General features: G+C 34.3%; 1 protein-coding gene across 4 annotated transcripts in view; it reads left to right on the top strand.

Annotated features, from left to right (window-relative positions):
• CNTN1 (contactin 1) overlaps window positions 1–20,836 on the top strand; it is a 385,274-nt gene that overhangs the window by 276,123 nt on the left and 88,315 nt on the right. For 3 of the 4 annotated variants that reach the window (XM_012465626.2, XM_064369834.1, XM_012465627.2), the window contains one exon: window positions 18,627–18,785. In XM_012465626.2, the coding sequence (XP_012321049.1) occupies window positions 18,627–18,785 (159 nt within the window). Of the gene's footprint in view, window positions 1–9,810; window positions 10,801–18,626; window positions 18,786–20,836 lie in introns of those variants that run through there. The other variant, XM_012465628.3, reaches the window with a different exon arrangement.

The raw sequence follows: 20,836 nt of genomic DNA, 5'->3' as shown, positions 1-20,836 counted from the left end.
AATTGAAATGATGATTATTCATGCACAAGTATAAAAACAAATTCATGAAGTTAAATCCAATAGTACATTTATATTGTGAATTGCTTTTAAAAGATTCAATTTGCACTCAATCCTTCAAAATTACATGCTTATCAAAAATATTAAACATGTTATATTGTAGACAGTAGGCATGTATAAGAACTTGCCATATTTGAGATGGACTAATTTTAATCCATGTTCAGATATTGGTAATCTGAACTGCAGCTGCAGAAGTTAGTGCAATGAGAAGGATGGTAAACAGAGGAGAGGGGAAGCAATTTAATGTGAGGATCACTAAGAAATTTTTTTATAACAAAACAAGTTTTGTGTATAAATGATTATGCCTTATCAGAAAACTGAAACAAAGGTATAAATATTTAGACATAATTAAGACTGTGGATTTCTTTTAGCATACATTACACTGAATGAAATGAATCCACAGTGAGAACAGTGTCGCTGCCCTAATCAACATGTGTGCTTGTGCGTTTGCGCGTGTGCACACATTTGAAATTGTGGATGGGCAAGTGTGAGTATATGCATGAAACTTGATGAAAGTGATCTGTATCAGAAAAAAAAAAGTGTTTTTGTTTATTCCTTGCCTTTTTATTGTATATTGAGCTTAGAATGTAAGCAGTCAAGTAGTTAAATCTGAATGCCTCTAAATATAAAACTAAAAGTAAATATAGGAAAAATATAGTCAATAGAAAATGTAGCATCGGATCTGATTTCATGAGGCCTTTTACCGAGAGAAAACTCACTCCTGCTGAGTTGTCTGTATCATATATGATAGGATTTAGAAATGAAGAAAGCAGTAGCAATTGTTGCCAAAGAAAAACAATCTATAGAAAATGGCCCCAATAATTAGATATGAACGATTGTAGGTCTGTAAAAGCATGAATGTGTACTTATAGAAAGCTATAGCACTTTAATTTATTTACCAACTAACTGGGTCCAAAGATGCTTAAGGAAAAGAGACCAGTAAAGTGGCACACACACTTTTTTTTTTTTTCTCTTTACCTTGGCACAGGAAGGCAAGGAGAAGCAGCATGACTTGGAGTCTGACTGCTGGGCTGAGGCCAGCCTTCCTGCCCCATAGTCAGGGTGGGCTGCTGGGTGGGGTGGGATTGCTGGTGTCTAACCGCCAGCTCTGCAAACAACTTCAAGTCATGAGATTGTATTGATCGTGTAATTTTCTTTTCCAAAGCTGCCTTTTATATGAGTTATATCTGTTAATTGTGGCAATATTTCTGTTAGTTTTTCTACAGTATAGAGACTATTTTTGCAAGAGCAACCTTTCTTCAAATGATATTGTCCAGGAGATCTAACATATAAAGTAGAAGATGAAGATAAATAAATAGACATTTGTTCCTCATAATCCTAGCAAAAGCAGATTATCTACTCTGAAATAAGATGTCTTCAACTTAGCCCCCTCAGGATTCTAACAAATTTAGATAATAAAATATGAAACTATGTAAAAAATGGAAATTGATGGCCAGGCATGGTGGCTCACACCTGTAATCCCAGCACTTTGGGAGATGAAGGAATGCGGATTGCTTCAAGACCAGCCTGAGCAACATGGTGAAGCTCCACCTCTACCAAAAATACAAAAATTAGTTCGGCATGGTGGCAAGAAATTAAAATGCTATGCTTGTTATTATGACATTTAAACTGTTTAAAGAAGATTTTAGTTAAAGTTAACATTTTTCTTATGAAGAACATATATCAACATCAATTGGAAATAATGCTGTTGGTGAAAGAAGTAATTTCAGAATCACCACTTTAAGGCAGAGATTTTTATAATATGGCTGAAGGAATTTAGAACTTAAACCACTATCCATTACCTAATATTTAAAAGGCCTTTATAGTTAAAAATTATGTTGCCTTAATTTTAAAATAAAAATCAGCTATTATATTTCAGATGTTTTTAGGCTTCTTGTATAAAAATCCACATTAAGAGTATTGATACAAATTTCCTCTGTTGTCGCAATGAAATTTTTACTTCTTAGGTTCCATAAAAGTGTATTTCGGGTTGCTTCATCAAGTAAGTGTCTGATGCTTGTGAACAGCCTTATATGAATATTCTTTTTCAAACAACGTTTCTGAAAGACTTAAAGGTCTTCAGCTAGAAGAGTGTCATTTAGAGGCAAAGGTTTTGCAGGGTTTATTCAGCAGGATTGATTTTGGAAACGTATGTGTGGCTTGCCAAATCTAAATTCTCATTCATGAGTGCCCTTTTGGACAACATTCAAAAATAAACCATAAAATTAGGCCCCAAATAAAAAAAAAATTAGGCTTTAACTTATACATGTCTTACCACTTTCTCTGGTATTTCTGATGTATTATAAATTTTTTGGCAATGCTACTGGCTTTTAGGAACACTTTCCTGCCACCTGGGTGAACGAAACATGTTTGCCACTGAAATTGCCAAAATAGAAAATGCAATTAGGATGTTATCTTATATGCTATGTATTTGTTCACATCTTATATACTATATAAAGTGATGTTTCTTCACTCAAGTCTGAGCTCAAAAACAAACAAAAGAAAATGGAAACAATTTTACTATCTACACCTTTTCTTTTGGTCTGGTTCTCAACCCTCATGTATGCCGTATCGAATTTTAAAATGTTTTGGAAAAAGAGTAGCTGAACCTAAAGCAAATGATATGAAAACTCTGTAAATCATTTTCTCCTGAAAATAAGTTTGTGTTGTTTACATTATTACATTAGAAGCTTATTCATTTTATCTTATGTGGACTTGCATTTAGATGGAAACATCATGTAAGTGTGTGTGTGTGTGCGCGTGTGGTGTGTGTGTGTGCATGTGCACGCACACATGTGCAGCCTTCCACTTTATTTCTAAGGCAAAAATACAGTTACAGAACGGAGAGAGAGATTAGTTGGAGGCCATCTTTATTAATATACTCTGCAGGTTTTTGTTACTTAGACTAATGATGTGGTTACCAGATTCTTTCTTAAGAAGGCTATTTGATTGATTACTAAACCACTTTTAAACTGTTGGATCAGTTAAGGTAACATGGTCGATCTAATAAATAAACCTGATGGAAGCTGTCAATATATTTTTTAGTTTGAACAATATTGCAGTACTTTAAAGTACTATTATAGTTGCCTAAAGATCTCTTCTGTGGAAAATGCTCTTGAGTATTTTCCTGCCAGCTGGTTTACATTAGCAGACTTAATATCCAGACTATTCCACTCTTCACTGTCCAGACAAAATTAGTTCTGAAGCATTTACTTGGAGGTGATGGTCCAGACAAATTAGTATTCTATTTTTTTTTTTAAGAAATACAGAATGATAAACATTTTCTCTCTCTATGATAAAAGCATTATAATGGTCCTATTATTGGCAAATCATGCATTAGTTACATCTTTTCTCCTTCCCACTTCTTCACAGTGACTATATGAAATCTCTGCATTTATGTTCAAATTAAAAAATACAATTTTAAATGTAGAATTAATCCTGTATGTTATCTAGACCATTCCTACCCCTTCATTTAACAACTTGGACTCTGAGAGAAAGAGTTCCTCCCCTATAATACCCATCTATATTGTGGAAAACAATAATCTTGGCATCCCAGTCCAGCCTTCTGTACTAAACTTTCTCCAGAAAGTATGGATAAATAAAATCTATAGTTAATTTCTAAAACTCACTATATCAGAAAGATTATCAAGTCTATTCTGGAGCAGACAAATTACTTTATTAAGTTTTACTAAATAGTAAAAGTTACTGATTTCAGTTTCTGCTCTTTTCTCTTTCTGTTCCCACTATTTCACATATGCTAATACAAAACATATAATTTTTAAAACAGTGTTTTAAAAATTATATGTTTTGTATTAAGAAAAAAGTAAAGCCAAAGACATGCATCAGAAACAGATTTAATCACTAATTCTTGGATTATTTAGGGTTCTGTTTGTATGACTAGCTCAGAAACCTTGGATAGTAGTGAAGACCACAGGACAGCATGTTGCCATGTTAAAAGTTTGTTAAACTCTTGGTGCTAAATCAGATTTTAGGCTTCTGTGGTATCTGGCATAAATGTTCACATTGTGTTCAAGAATTCTTATATTCAACATATTTCTAAATAAGCAAATATGGGTTTATGTTTGAAATTATTATTAAGGTATGCCAGGCCAAAATAAATAAAAAGGACTTTTGAATTTATCAATTTCATTATCATGTAACTGGGAAGAATAGACATAAAGGTTCCACGTAATATACATATCAAGTTAGACAGGCATGTAAGTATACACATGTCATCACACCACACACACGCACAGAAAAGAGACGAACATATAGAGGCAGAAAGATCTGTGTCTAAATCATCACAGTCAAATCAAAGAGAATGGCTGAGGTAGTTTTTCAAGTATTTGGGGCAGAAAAACACACATTTACCTCAGATATTTGGATAGTTGCCTCTGCTTTCCACTTGCTTTGGCCAACAAAGTCTTGCCACAGAGACAGACTAAAGATTCCATCTCATCAGCCTTGCAGGACTGAGACAGAAAAATGGTCCTTGCTGCCCACACTGGCTGGAACAATGACAACCGGGTGCCATTCTGAGCCATCCTGACCCCACTCTGCACTAACCACAGCAATACATCCATTGATAGCAAAACCTGCCCAGAAATTAAGCCTTCCACTTCCCACTGAGAATCAACAAATTCCGATCAAAGAAATGCTATTGGGCCAGTTCTCCATAATTGTAATATACAAAAGCTAAAATACTGAGCTGAAATGCATAGCTGGTTATAATATACAGAATTTAGAAAATTTAAAGTTAGAACTTAGTGGCTATTTAAACAAAAGCTCTAGTAAAAATGACAGCTTTCCCAATTACTTCTGGAATTTTAAAGTACATCAATAATTTGACATTGTATTTCTCAGTGCAAGTTCAATGTTAACTGATGTGCACTCAAGAAACTTTTCAAATATGGCCACAAAATATGTAATTTATTCAGAATGAGTCACATTATTTTAAATTTTAAGATAGGTCTTAAAAATTATCTAGATTAACACTTAATTTTACAAATTCAAAACTTAAAATATACGGGTTAGAAGATATTATGTCATGCACTAATATAAATTTATATTTCTTTTTACCCTCCTCACTAGAGTACAATGAGAAAAACTCCCTTGGAGAATTTCTTCTTTTCTGCAATTAACTACTTCTGGGTCTCTTATAATCAAACTGGTCAGCTTTTGGCAAACTGGAATTTCCTTTTAGATGCACTCTTACTGTGTATCCATGGCTCCCTTAAAAAATAATCAGCTGGGGGAGGCTGAGGCAGGAAAATTGCTTGAACCCAGGTGGCGGAGGTTGCAGCGAGTTGAGATCACAACACTGCACTCCAGCATGGGTAGCAGAGCAAGACTCCATCTCAAAAAATAAAATAATCAACTGGAGGTGTTGGCTTACACCTGTAATCCCAGCAATTTGGGAGGCCGAGGTGGGCAGATCACTAGGTCAGGAGTTAGAGATCAACCTGTCCAATATGGTGAAATCTCATCTCTACTAAAAATTAAAAAATTAGCAGGCATGGTGGCACTCATCTGTAGTCCCAGCTTCTCGAGAGGCTGAGGCAGGAGAATCGCTTGAACCCAGGAGGTGGAGGTTGTAGTGAGACGAGATCGTGCCACTGCACTCCAGGCTGGGTGACAGAGTGAGACTCCATCTCAAAAAAAAAAAAAAAAAAAAAAAAAAAAAAAAAATCAACAACCCTTAAAACAACAAACCTAAAGTGCATACAGTATCTCAAAGTTCCCAAGGCCTGTTAAGTTCTGTAAGACCTTCCTACAGAGTACGAACCACAACCCTTCTACTACTCAAGGAGGTAGTGCTCCGTATTGATTCATACATCCAGGTATATTTACCAGACAGTTATGCTAAATTAGGCTACAATTATGCCAATAATGTGAAAGTTCAAGAGCAATAGAGATAATCAGTGATATCCAAAAGTCTTGATGAATATGAATAAATGGCAATTAGTTCATATTTTAAAAGTAATTGTGATTTATGTTGGTAAAATATATTTTTCCAACTCAAATCTTTAGGCTGTAAAAAGGGGTGTGTGTGTGTGTGTGTGTGTGTGTGTGTGTATAAAATATAAAATAAAAATAAAGATATATAATTACACAATTTAATGTATCATATGACATAATTACATAGCATATTATAATACATATATGTCATATAACATGTATTGATTAGATCATGAGGATATATAACATTTATTAAAGACATTGTTTATCAGATTCGATTTTAAGGGACAGGGACCATTACTGTATTATATTCATTTTACACATGAGAAAGTTGAATCTAATGAGGCTAAGTTAATCACTCAAGGTCACAAAGCTACTAAATGGAAGAACAAGGTTTGCATGCAGACAGTCTAATTTCAGGTATGACATCCAGCTCATGGCTGTAGCACACTATAACTAAACACTAACTCAGATATATTCAATGGGATAAAATAATCAATACGGAAAAGTTCAAATGTGGGCCTTTTACTTTCTTGGCAATAAATGTTTATAGAAAGTCAATGATACTGATTTTGCTATTTTATTTTTGCTCATGTTATATTTATGGCTGGCCTATTACAAGGGAAACTATAGTAGTTAAATTTTTTTTCAGCTAGTCAGTTTTATATAGTTATAATTACAATAGCAAAAACAGTAAATTAATTGTACTTACTATATGGCTTTAAAGCTTGATTTTATAATGTGCTCTTTGGCTTAAAAATAGTAAATGAAATTTTGATGTGTGTTTTCCTGCTTTTTAAAAATATATATATATAATTCATAGAGTTAAAAATAGTTGATTTAGAATATTTAAATATCTTAGATTATAATGTCTACACCTATAGGGCTTTCCTATAAATTTTACCATGTCATCTACAAAATTGTTATGAGGTGATATGATAGTACAAGGATTGTTATTCCCGTTTCATAGGCAGAGGAAGTTTAAAAAAGAAAAAATATATTTTCAACTATCAGTTATAAAGCCAGAATGTAGCCAGATGCTAGTGTTCCAAATTCAACTATGTGAACATGCTTTTCCCTTCTTGATGTTTAACTTTCCCAAAGGCAGAAATCAGACCATGCAATTTTGTATTATACATCTCTATCATTGCTGTTACATGGTTTGTCAAATTAGATTGTTCCTTCAAAACATGCTGAGTTATTGATAACTCCAAGTTAAGTTGGAGAGTAGAGTATCATTTTAGCTTGTTTAAAATTAGAATTTCATTAATATCTTCCCTTTTCAGCTCACTTTACTAAATAAAAGAAGACCAAAACACCTTAGCCTCATCACTGAAAATATAACCAAGAAAAAACTAAATGACATAAAATCCCTTTCAAGCAAAGTTTTATTATCTATGATTTTTGTGCAGTCTGCCATTTCCAGGCTCATGACTATGCATTGCTTCCTTGATGGAGCATTTTGTAGGCTTGCTTTCAACCCAGTTCCTGGAAATTTAATGTGGTCATAAAAGTTCTGGCACCTAAGAATATTAGGGATGAAGGGAACTCAGAAAAAGCTTTTACCCTCTAAAGTCATAGTCAGTTTATGAAGCTACAGAGAGATTTTAGTGTTTTTGAATTACTACGATAGCTTCTCTAACTCTAATCACTACTGGGATTAAATGAAACATACACAAAGAGAAAGAAAGAAATGTTTATGTATTCTGCAACTGATGCTGAGCTGGGATACCCTATTAGATCAGAGTAGTGGAGAGTAGTTCTCAATCTTTCCTCTGCCAAAGTGCATTTCCATCATCATGTTTAACTGTACAATATACTCTCATAATTGATTGCAGATTCTGGCATAAGTCCAAAAAACCCTTTTTCCCCTAAAAAGCACAACACTCTTTTAATTGTGATTTGCTTAATGCCAGCTAACAGTGATGATCACTGTGTGGATGTGGGAAGACAAGGGAGTGGCTGAGGTTCATGTGCATTTCCCAGAGCACCCCGAAGGGCCAACACCTTCACGTCAAAGTGCATTGGGATGCAAATGAGTGAGAGTTAGCATTCTACAGGCATAACTTGGAATCTACTTTACCTTTTGGGAAAAAAAAGCACAAACTTCTGAATTCTCAATATTATTAGTAGGAAATTACTTGTGACACACCAGATTGTAGAGATCCCTTGTGTAATTATGCCCAGAAGAGTCTAAGGTCTGTCATACTGAAGAGCCTACTTCTAAGCATCTGCTCCCGGCACTCTTAGTGGCTCTCAACAATGTGAGCCTGACCCCACCCCTCCTGCACACATTCCTGAGAATTTCTCCAGGAGAAAGGAACTATTACTGATAGGAATATGTTAGATCCCGCTGATGTATAGGGTCTAAGCCATTTGGAGCACCACTATTTGATACCTTCCTACATTGTCTGGTAGATACAGTGACTAATTCAAGGAAATGGTACTTCTCTCTGGAGGAGTTTAGGGAGGCTCCCTTGGTGACTGTTTATAGCCCCCTCTTTCCAGACTTAAAATCTCAAATCACAGATAAGCAAACTCTGGTAAGATAGCAAAATCTGCCCGAACTGCGTTTAAAAGAAAAAAAAAGAATATATCTAAAATTAGCATTTTCAGTTCTCATCAAAAGGATTTAAAGTTTCATATGCTTAAAATGTCAAATGAATCTTATGACATTTATTACTATTTACCTTAAGGAATGATTTTACAACAAGCAGTCAGCATAGACAAGTTTTCTTAGATGCTGTTTCTTCTATTTAAATAGCTATCTTCAGGGGGTAGTAGTGGCTATAAAATGGTATAATTCTAATAATAACTATCTTTAGTCATGCATAGAGAATGAGGTAAATGATCACTCTGTTAATTACATGGTTTCCTATAAAGATGATTGCTGTATTAGTATGCACATACTGTTGTTAAATGATTTTCATGGTGTGATGGAAAATCTGTGGCCTAGCCAGGCGTGGTGGCTCACACCTGTAATCCCAGCACTTTGGGAGGCTGAGATGGGCGGATCACCTGAGGTCAGGAGTTCGAGAGCAGCCTGACCAATATGGTGAAACCCCATCTTAAAAAAAAAAAAGAAAAAGAAAAAATCTGTGGCCTTTGGTATTAGGTAAACCGTTTAGATACCCACTTTGTCTACTTAACCTATGGTCTTAGGCTAGTTGATTAATCACTGTGAGCTGTGAAAGCAAATATGAATTGTTACAATTCATTCATTGCTCATGGCAACTTTTTATAAATATTTTCCTTTACTTTCTTCTGTTTACTATCAATGTATATATAGACATAAGAAATAAATAAAATATAACTCAAGACACAGTTCTCACAAAACACAGCCTCAACCACTGATTCAAAAACCAACTGGTTCAAAAACCCACTTTTTTGAACCACTGCTTCAATCTGTCCTCATTACTTTTTTTCTTAGAAGTCTTCAAGACATAAGCATATGTTTTAGTAGGTAGACTTATACTATGTGGAATGAAATTTACAAAGGATCCATGAGATTTGTTTTGGTTATTTGTTTTTTTGAGGAGAGACTTCAGTTACAACTCTTGCTCTTTAGAAAGTCAGTCACTATGTATGAGGAAAAGGTTTTAATTGGGCTGGAGCTTGTGACATTGGTCTTCTCTATTTGGCCCCTGTCCTCAGTGTGTAGGGGAAGATACCTTTCTGTATTCATTCGTTCAACTGACCCATCAAGGAAACATGGCAAATTCCCCAAGTAGATGGCTTCCTGGCCCTAACTGGGCATCCACACTCTCCCTTCAGCCTTGGTCTTTCCTCTTGCAGGTAAAAACAGAAAAGGTGGAGAGAAAAACATGGTGGATTCCTTTCTCCCCGTCTGTGCAAGCCTGCCTCCAACCTGGTGATCGTTGACACTCACCATTTGTGTGAAAGATTTTTTTTTAACATATTATACTAGATTTGACTAACTCAGTATTGTAGCTTCTGCAGTTCCCCTTCCCCACCTAGTTCTTAATGTTTTCTCTTTTGAAACATGTAAACTTAAGTTGAGCATAAAGATTTTTAAAAATATAACTATAATGCTTCACTAATACCTTAAAAATGGCTAGTGAACTAACTCAGTACTTTATATAATGACCGAATGAAAGTTTTGTGTTTTCATGTCCTATTTTTCTTTGAAATTATATAGCTCAGAAATTAGCTCATTATCTGAAAAATTTATGAAGAACTGGAGAATTGTATAATACAGGAGTATTGCCATTGAGTGTACTGTTTTATTTATTCAAGCAGGTAATGAGCAATGTTGTCAAATTCTCTAATGAGTCATCATCATTAAGACATAAGCTAAAAGGGGCATTACTCCGGCAGTCTTTTTTGTTTTTTAATCCTAGTGCCATACGTATTCTTTGGCACGAAAGAATGAAAAGCACAGTAAACAACTGAAGTCCAACCTTGGCTCTGTAGGGTTTTTGGAACAATTCCTGGAATTGGAAAGTGAAAATGGATAGCATGTGGAGGAAACCCTCATCTCAGTAGCAAGATTTTAGTAAAGATGACTAAGCCATTAACAGCATGCATTCATATTTAATTTTATTAACTCCTGCCATCAGCTTTTGTAGATATTTTGGGTGGAAGGTTTTAATTTTTATGGGAAAGACTTAAGTAGAAGTGGATGATTAAAATTGAGGCGTATATACTTTTTCTGGAACTGCTTAAATTTTATTGTTTGAAAATGCCTTCACTTTCCCCATTTGGTCAAAGAGACATGCTTAAAATTCTTCTTCCTTCACAATAAATAATTTTGATTTTCTTAGACAGGTTTGTGTTTAGGTATGAGTTTCTCATTTACTTCATCTAGCAATTCTCTCTGTGGTCAGAAGAACTCTGAAGAAAGCTTTGAGGGAAATGAATATAATTCTTAAATTATTATATATGTATATATATAGTTAAACTTTAAAAATAATTTATTAGTCATCATAAAGGAATAAATTTCTCTGGCTCAAGATGTTACTTATTTCCATCTTTTATATTTTCTAGTCTCAATTACTGTTCCAAAAGAAGCTATCTTAGAATTGAGACTAGAGATCCAGGTTAATTGCCATTTTTGTAAGATGTTTAAAATCAATTTGAGAATTTTCATGTGTCTGTAAACAGCACCATGCAGATATGTATGAATCATATTAAGGGCATCTTTCTATGTAGTCCTTACTGAAATTATACCACCAAGACCAGATAGGAATATAGTTTTTTAAAGAAAGAATAATAATTTGAAAGGGAATCATAGGACAAATGTGACTTGTATCAGAAAAGAAAGGACAATCTTAAACTATATTATTATCAAGTAGAAGGATTATACAGATTCATTTATCTCCCTTTAGTCGTATTCTTATTTCTAACTGGGATCTAAATTTACCTTTATCAATATCAGAGGTTAAGAAAATTACCATACTTCTATTAAATGGTAGAGATATTTAATAATATTCAGCTTCATCTTAGTACAACTTTAAACATCAAAATGATCACACAACATTGATTTTTATTTTGAAATCAGGATATTAGAGCCATTGTCTTAATGAATTTTCAAGGAAAGAAGAGGCCTGTAATAAATAACGAGATTTTGACATACCTTGGTAAAGCAGATGTCACCTGCCCTAATATAACTGCCACTCATTTTCTGTTAGCAATTTCATTGTTATGATTACGTGATTTAAAAAGGGAGGTAAATTGTTCTGAAAAGTTTTTTTGTTTCCTTAACATTTCAAACTTTTAATTGAAATTTGTTATTTTGGTAAAAATAAACAGTGAACCACAGAATATTTGTACGTGGTGCTGTGCTTTTAATTACTTACTAGGGAATTACTAGTGGAAAAAAGAATGTCATCAGTATTTTCCTGCTTATACCAGTTCTGCAGCATGAAGATTTATATTAAATGAATGTGCTACTTGTATTCCCTAAAGAATCAGTAGTTTTAGGGGGTTCATTTCCAACTATAGTTGTTTAGAAAGCCAGTGTTTGTTTAAGAGGAAGAGAGCCAGTTAGGGCTACTACCTAAGTAGTGGCACCAACTCAAATGGTACCTGGGGTGTAGTCACAGCTCAGCTACTTTACATCCTGTTTAGAAATTGAGACTCAAGGATCTTAATTTCTAGTCTTCTATCCAATATGATTTATATAAAAAAATTAATCTTGATTATTAAGAAAATATGGTCAGCTTAGAATGTATCAATTGGAAAATATATGCTTTCTCACTGTCCTTCCTCAAATGTCTAAATTCTTCTTCATTGAATGTTACTACATTTTAAAAGCAGAAATGACAGAACTGATAACTGTATTTCTCATTTTTATTTTTAATTAGTTTACATATGAATGAGAACTGAATAAAAATGAAATCTATATTTTGTTCATACATAGGTATTTTTTCCTAAAAACATTAGTAAAATCCAGGAAAGATTACCAAATATCTTTATAGCAATCAATAAAGAGTGAGAATGTATTGAATATAAATTTATACATGGATGATGTGTTTATCTTTACTTATCTGAATTCATATCCTAACTCTGAAATTTACTTGCTGGGTGACCATGGCCCTTTTATTTAATCTATTCCTGTTTGTGTTTCCTCAGCTGTAAAATATGAAAAATAATAGCAGTTACATCATAGGGTTACTGGTAAGAATTGTAAAAGATTTGGCAGTGACTTTGATATAAGTACTCAGAAAAAGGCATAATTTTTATTAAAATATACAAATTTCCCCTTTCTGAATCACTAAGAATTTTATATCATGTAAATTTTATATTGTTACCAGTTCAATTCCAAAGAGAACAACAGATAGACTTGCTCTCGTCCAGGTAATTTCTAGGAAGTCTTTTGCAGACAGGCACATTTAAGCTGTATGATCTGAATTTGAAAATGGATGTTTTCTCATTTCGAGCATGTTATACCAGAAAACTCTGTCTCTGATCCCATCTCTGTACTCTGCCACTGATTAGCTATGCAATTCTGAGAACAGCCCTTCTAGACTTTGGTTTCCTTTTGTAAAATGGATTATTTATATCTTTATTGGCTTAAGTGGACTCTTAACTGTATGTGATCTATGTTAAATACTGAAATTATCTATCATTTGTCTGTAGCCCATGATTTAATAGTAAAAATGATGAAAACATAAAGAAATTTAGAGAAAGAGAGTAGGGATGTGGCAAATGAGACTCTGCATTGAACCATGAATGACAGAAGATCATTCAAGCCATTTCCCCAGTCCTTTAGTAGGTAAAAAAAAAAAAGAAAAAGAAAAAAGTGACAGAAACAAGTCTCAGTAGTTGCAGACTTGATTGTAGCCAAACTTTGAAGAACCCACAAGGTAAGAAATATAACACTAACAAAGACTTTGATAGATCATTATTTCTGTATGCCCCACAGGTGAAATTTTATGGAAGAGTCTCAGTCAGCATTCTCTAAGAGGGATTTTTAAAGTGAGAGTGAAAGAATATAATTGGTGCAAAACAAGAATAGTAAGGCGGTGCGGGGGGGTGGGGGGGTGTCATGCAAATAGAAAAGGAAGAATAGTCCATAGTGGCAGACCCCATCTGAAGTTCAGAAAGGTAGGCCAAAGAATACTACGATTTTGAATAGGAAAATAAGCAAAAAATCAGCACTGAAGTTTGTCCTGCCAATTGTAATGGAAGAGAAATTCAGTCAGTGGGAGAGGCTGAGCACAATTAGGGGTGTCCACTCTTGATGACAGCCTGTCAACATTTGGAAGAATCAGGAAACAGAGCAGAAATAGTAGGGATATGATATATGAGCGTAATAAAATGTATTTCAGAAACTCCAGAGCATGGGGCAGGGGGAGGTGGTGACAAGGGTGAAGATAAAACTGTATTCATAAAAGCATGCAACAAAAAGCATGCTCTAAATCACTTTTTATTCCCTCCTCCATATTGCTTGTTCTTTTTCTCTTTTCAACTCTAACTCTGCAATATTTGTTAATGAGAAAAACTGATAAAAAGACTTTGTCAGGTGTAGTCAGAAACACATTTCAGTTCTTTTTCCTACCACCACAGATCTTTAATTATTACAGCCAAAGAAAGAAAAAAAAATAGAAGGCTAAAATAATTTGTCATCTAATTATCTAGGCATTTAAAATCGGGTCAGATTCCAACGGTTTTTTTCAGCTGAACAATTTCTCTCTTTTATGATGACTTTGGGGTAAATAGTTCTTAGGAATAGTTAGCTATCTGGCTGAGAACAGCCTAAGAAACTAGAAAGAGATATCAGTAAAGTAATAGTGAAATAAGCTGCACACATCAGGTCATTTGCTTACATTTTTACTGGCTTCAATTCTTTTCTGAGTAATTTATTGAGAGTACATGGCAATGGAAACTTTAAAAAACAAAAAAGAAACTCAGGGTTAGAATTATGTATGATTCGGTTTTTTTCATTGACAAAAGAATCAGAAAGGTGGTCAGCTCCTAAATGCCTTCCTTTCTGCTGAGAAACAAGTAGCTTTGTCATTTTATTTTCTACCCCAACACTTTTCTGTTCATTCTAAACAAAAATAAATAAATAAATAAGCAAGTAACATCAGCCTACACTGCTTGAAAACCTTCCTACTGGGAGACTCTGCAAGCTGGCCCTGGGTTAAAGTCAGACTGTCCACATTTGTCTCCAAGCTCTATTTTTGCCACAAACTGATTTCTTAATACACACAGAGTGTCTTCACATTCTCAACTTTTCCTTACCCACATCAAAATTACTGGAAAACACTTTCCTTTCTATGTTGTCCTTTACACCAAAGAGTATCTGAGACAAATCTCACTTGATATAGAAAGTTTATTTTGCCAAGCTATGGTGCACCGGTGACACAGCCTCAGGAGATCCTGATGACATGTTCCCAAGGTTGCTGGGCTACAGCTTTGTTTTGTATATTTTAGGGAGATATGAGATAGCAATCAACACATGTAAGATGTACATTGGTTCCATCTGGAAAGGAGGGACAACTCAAAGTGATGGGCTCGCAGATCATAGGTAGATTTTAAGATTTTTCTGATTGGCATTTGATTGAAAGAGTTATCAATAGAAAGGAATGTCTGGATTTCCATAAGGGGTGGTGGGGACCAAGGTTTTATCATTCAGATGAAGACTTCAGGTGGCAAGCTTCAGAGAACAGATTGTAAATGCTTCTTATCAGACTTAAATAGTCTATTCTATCAGTAATTCCAAAAAGGAGGAGGATATAATGAGGCATGTCTGACTACCCCTTCCCATCACTGCCTGACCTAGGTTTTCAGGTTACTTTTGGAATGCCCTTGCCAGGAGAAGGGTTCCTTTCAGATGGTTGGGGGGCTTAGAATTTTATTTTTGGTTTACTGTCCCTGCTTTCTTTTAAGTAATAAGTAGTAAATGAATACTCTGATAAACAGATCCCTGACAATGACTGAGAAAATGCTAATTAATAACTGCTGCCAGGTAGCTAAGATGTCCAGAAGTCTTTGAAAAAAATGATGATAATACTATTGTTAATAGCTAAGGTTTCCTGAGGGCTTTCTATGGACCAGGCTGAGAATTACATTCTTGAAGGACTTTATTTCAATCCTAACAATAATCTTTGCTTTTTTTTTTTTTTTTTTTTTGAGGTGGAGTTTTGCTCTGTCACCCAGGCTGGAAGGTAGTGGCACAATCTTGGCTCACTGCAACTTCTGCCTCCCAGGTTCAAGCAATTCTCCTGCTTCAGCCTCCTGAGTAGCTTGGATTGCAGGTGTATGCTGCCATCCTAGCTGATTTTTGTATTTTTAGTAGAGATAGGGTTTCGCTATATTGGCCAGGCTGGTCTCAAACTGCTTACTTCAGGTAACATATCCACCTTGGCCTCTGCAGTGCTGGGATTATAGGTGTGAGTTACTGCACTTGGCCTGAAAACACTCTTACATATTTATTACTCTTATTTTACAGATGAGAAAACAGGAACTTAATGATTTTAAGAAACTTGCCCAAGATAAATCAGGGCACATAATTTAAAGCTAAGTCTTAATTCTAAAATCCCTGCTTTTTCATACAATTATGACTTTAATAGTATTATTTTTCTCAGGTACTTTTTGGGAGATATTTGTAGGGATTTACTAGATGTACTAGACGGAAAAATATATTTCATATCAGTGGAACCATTAACCAAGGAAGATTCCCACACCAAGTTTTGAAGATAACAACCCATCCCTTTACATTTGTCTTCTCAATTCTACCTGTTTATGATGATATAGTATTTCAAGACAAATGGAAAAATGAAGACTCTATCATGGATGACAATTATGTTTACAGAACTGCCTGAACATCAATTATAATAAATTTATATATTCACCAAATATTTAAGAAAGAACCTACCATAGGCCAGATGTATTTCTGATAAAACAATGGACAATTATAGTGTTTTGCTCAACAATATTTCCCTTAAATGAATGGATGTCTGAACTATTATGCACATAATGTCTCAACAAATACACTAATGATGTTCAGCTTTATTCTGACCTTTGTGAAATATTATTCATTTGACACCTCAAGAACATCAAAGAAGGACAGCAGGGAAATGATTTATACTTTAATGGTTAATGACTAACCTATGGTAATTTCGTCTTAAATTCCCTGTAACGTTTTCTGAATGCCATACCCCTATGCTCAGAAAAAGCATCTGAATGCATGCATTACAGGGCTTTGTCTTCCTCTGAAAAACTATTTGATTATTCACCTCTAACTTTTTATTTAACACTCTAAAATATTCTACTCAGTAATTGACTTAGGATGCTGCATTATGTGAAGTAATGAACTTCTTGGTTCTGATCCAGAATGTGCACTGTCTTTCAATGTATTTTTGTACACATGAAAAATGTAATCTTTCTGAATATCAAATGTGTTCTGTGTCTATTTTCAATTATTTAAGAAATATACTTAGATTATAAATTTATAAAAGTTTATTTGCTTATCTTATATGTGATATATTTCCAAATAATAAAATTTACTGTAATTGATAGGGTGTGTGTCTTGTGTTATTTTAACATTAGTGGTGATGTGTTTTTGTTGATCGTACACATTTTCTTCCTTGGGTCCACTATAAGGAACTAGGTGAAGGTTTGGAGTGTTGGCCATACCTCTGCAAATACCAAAGTTCGTATAAAGAAAAAGGCCATCTAAGCTAAGTAACTCAACTGATATATAAATATAAAGGTACATATTTCAGCTAAAAGATAAAGACAAATGTCCTCTTTAGTATTACATTCATTATAAAAAATGATGATGCTACTTAATCAAATTGTTAATTAATTATTATATTCAGTATGCCTAAATCAGTTGGGGGTAGACTCCTTTCTGGTGCAAATAAAACAGGTGATATGCATGTTTAGTGATAAACATTTTGAAATGTCTATACTAAGAGCTATATATTAATTTATCTATTATTATCTAATATTATCTATTATTCCTTAGCTTTTTAAGTGATAGATGCCACTTCACTAAAGGATATTTTTTTTCTTATTTTTATTTGTCTTATTTGAAGACAAAGAGCTCTTTAAAACCCAAAAAGTTGTGTCTCATTTATCTTTTAATCTCTATCCTCCAACACAGTGCTCTGTTGAGAGGATAAAGGAATAGTATGAGTACTGAGTTATGAAGCAAATATGAAAACCTATTTTTAACATTGTTTTATGTTCTGCAATAACAATTCTTCTGACTCTTCAATATAATTTGAGGTTTTTAAGAGCATTCCTGGTATATCTCTGAATTCACAATTGTTTTCTATATAAGTAGAAACTTTTTAATATTCTTATGACTATAATTAACATGAAATGTATTATGCAAAATGATATATGAAATGATTCCCAGAAATTTCTACTTCAAGTAAATAAATTACCTAAAACATTAAGAGTTATAAGAAAGTATGTGGGCCAGTGTGGTGGTTCATACTTGTAGTCCCAACATTTTGGGAGGCCTAGGCATGCAGATCATTTGAGCCCAGAACTTGGAGACCAGTCTGGACAACACGGTGAAACCCAGTCTCTGCAAAAAAGTACACACACACACACACACAAATTAGCTGGGTGTTGTGGAGTGCTTGTAGTCCCAGCTACTTGGGCAGCTGAGCTGGGAAGATACCCTGAGCTAGGGAGGCAGGTGGAAGCTGCAGTGAGCTATGATCACTCCACTGCACTCCAGCCTGGGGGACGGAGTGAGACCCTAACAACAACAAAAAAAAAGACAGGCAGAATGACAGTAGACCAACTTTTCCCATATCTAAACTGAATTTTGCCATCCCTGATTCATGCATTCAGCAAGAATTTATTAAATCACACTATGCAACAATCTGTATTTGGTCCCCATGGTGCCAATTGCATATAATGAGTCAGAGATTATCATACCTGCATAACAATGTCATTTTAAAATGATGGCATTTATCTCCTTCCTTAAAAAGAGACACATGAAATCATTCTGTGAAAACCACAAATGATATCACTTCTTATAATCTATATTTAAAAGAAATGCAGCTATACTGATTATATTGTACAAATGTTCTTTAGATTAATTGTAAGAAGACATTTTTGTATTCTCTTTAACTCATTAGTTAGGATTCACTGATTCATTACCCAAATTTTCATTTCAGGTCCTCCAGGCCCTCCAGGTGGTCTGAGAATAGAAGACATTAGAGCCACTTCTGTGGCACTGACTTGGAGCCGGGGTTCAGACAATCATAGTCCTATCTCTAAATACACTATTCAGACCAAGACTATTCTTTCAGATGACTGGAAAGATGCAAAGACAGGTAAGTTTATTTGTCTGATTAATCTATGCATGTTTTCGAAGTGAATTCTTTTCTCAAAAACAAAAATTTGGAAGTTTTAAAAATGTTATTATCTACCTTGAAAGGCTTTCTTTCTTAAAAATTGTTTTTAATTCTAATATTTTGGTAGTGGAGAAAATTCCATGGAACTTACATATTTAAATGTGTTAAGGCTATAGAAAAAGAAGTATCATTTCTAAATCAATCTAGAATGGAAAGCAAAATGAGGCCTCCTGGGTTTCTTATTTGAGTTTTGTGTGAGATTTACTGCCCCAAAATCACTGAGAAGTCTATTTTGGAGTAAATAGCATTTATAGCATATTATTTATGACCCATTTTATTCGATTATATAGGTACTATAGTTTTGCATTTCTGAAAAGCCACATTGATCATAAATCTTAAATTAAGCATCCAAATGTTACTACTAGAACCCTTTACTTTATGTGAATGATCTCACCTGGTTTGAATTTCCTCAAAACAGATTTTTAAAGATATTTTTGATCTTTCAACCTTTTTCTTTTCTTATATTAAGATTTTCTAAAGTTGATCAAGAAAAATTAAGAGTAAGTGTATATATACCCACTTAATTAATTTTTCCTGATCAACTTTAGAAAATCTTAATATAAGAAAAGAAAAAGCTTGAAAGATCAAAAATATCTTTAAAAATCTGTTTTGAGGAAATTCAAACCAGGTGAGATCATTTACACATCTGAAGGATTATAAATAGTTCTACTGTAAGGACACATGCACACGAATGTTCATTGCAGAACTGTTTACAATAGCAAAGACCTGGAACCAACCCAAATGCCCATCGATGATAGGCTGGACAAGGAAAATGTGGCACATATACACCATGGAATACTATGCAGCCATCAAAAATGATGAGTTCGCGTCCTTTGTAGGGACATGGATGAACCTGGAAACCATCATTCTCAGCAAACTGACACAAGAACAGAAAATTAAATACCGCATGTTCTCACTCATAGGTGGGTGTTGAACAATGAGAACACATGGACACAGGGAGGGGAGCATCACATACTGGGGTCTGTCGAGGGGAAACAGGGGAGGGACAGTGGGGGATGGGGAGTTGGGGAGAGATAGCATGGGGAGAAATGCCAGATATAGATGATGGGGAGGAAGGCAGCAAATCACACTGCCATGTGTGCACATATGCAACAATCTTGCCTGTTCTTCACATGTACCCCAAAACTTTGCTTTGTCTACAACTATTCCCATTGTCATTTCTCATGACTAGCTTACAATATCACATATCAGTACATACATTTTCTCCTGTAAAATGGAAGAAGATTGAAGATCTTTTTGGTAAAATAACCTGTTTATGTTTGTAACTTTTGACAATATATTTAAATAAACTTGTCATTGCTAGAATTCTTTATGACGGGAAAAAGAAGACATAGAAATATTTTCCCAGTTGTCACAAGAGATGTAAAGAGACATGAGTGGTGAATAAAATGTTCCTTTTTATAAAATAAAAAAAAAATTACTCTGATGTCCCACATCTGCTCTCATTTTAGATTTATCTTAACATAATGGGATTTATTTGTATTGCTTACTAAGCTTTTTTAATTTAAACTTACTTCCATTTGATATTTCTCCCCCTCCAGAGAAATAAATCAAATATACATGTGAAATCTGTTGCAAGGTTTTAGGATTTATTTTAATATCAGGTGATTGCCCACCTAAGTGTATAAAGTTGCAATAAATTAGAAATAGGTGAAATAGTTCCATTACATTATGCTTATGGTTTTTAAAATTATCTATAAATATTCTTGACAAAATCAGACCATCTGAAAAATAATTTTTAAAACCTCTTAGATATCTTTTTTTTTTTAAATTTTACTTTAGGTTCTGGGGTAAATGTGCAGGCCATGCAGGGTTGTTGCATAGGTGCATACATAACCAGGTGGTTTGCTGCCTCTATTCCCTCTTCATCTATATTCGGCATTTCTGCCATGTTATCCCTCTCTACCCTCCTCCCACCATGCTGCCCCTCCTCTAGCCCTCCCACTACC

Source organism: Aotus nancymaae, unplaced genomic scaffold, assembly GCF_030222135.1.
Source record: "Aotus nancymaae isolate 86718 unplaced genomic scaffold, 86718_ANA_hifiasm-v0.15.2.pri h1tg000092l, whole genome shotgun sequence".
Lineage (NCBI taxonomy): Eukaryota > Metazoa > Chordata > Mammalia > Primates > Aotidae > Aotus > Aotus nancymaae.
The sequence above is the reverse complement of the archived record's forward strand: the minus strand, read 5'-3'. Positions and strand labels throughout refer to the sequence as shown.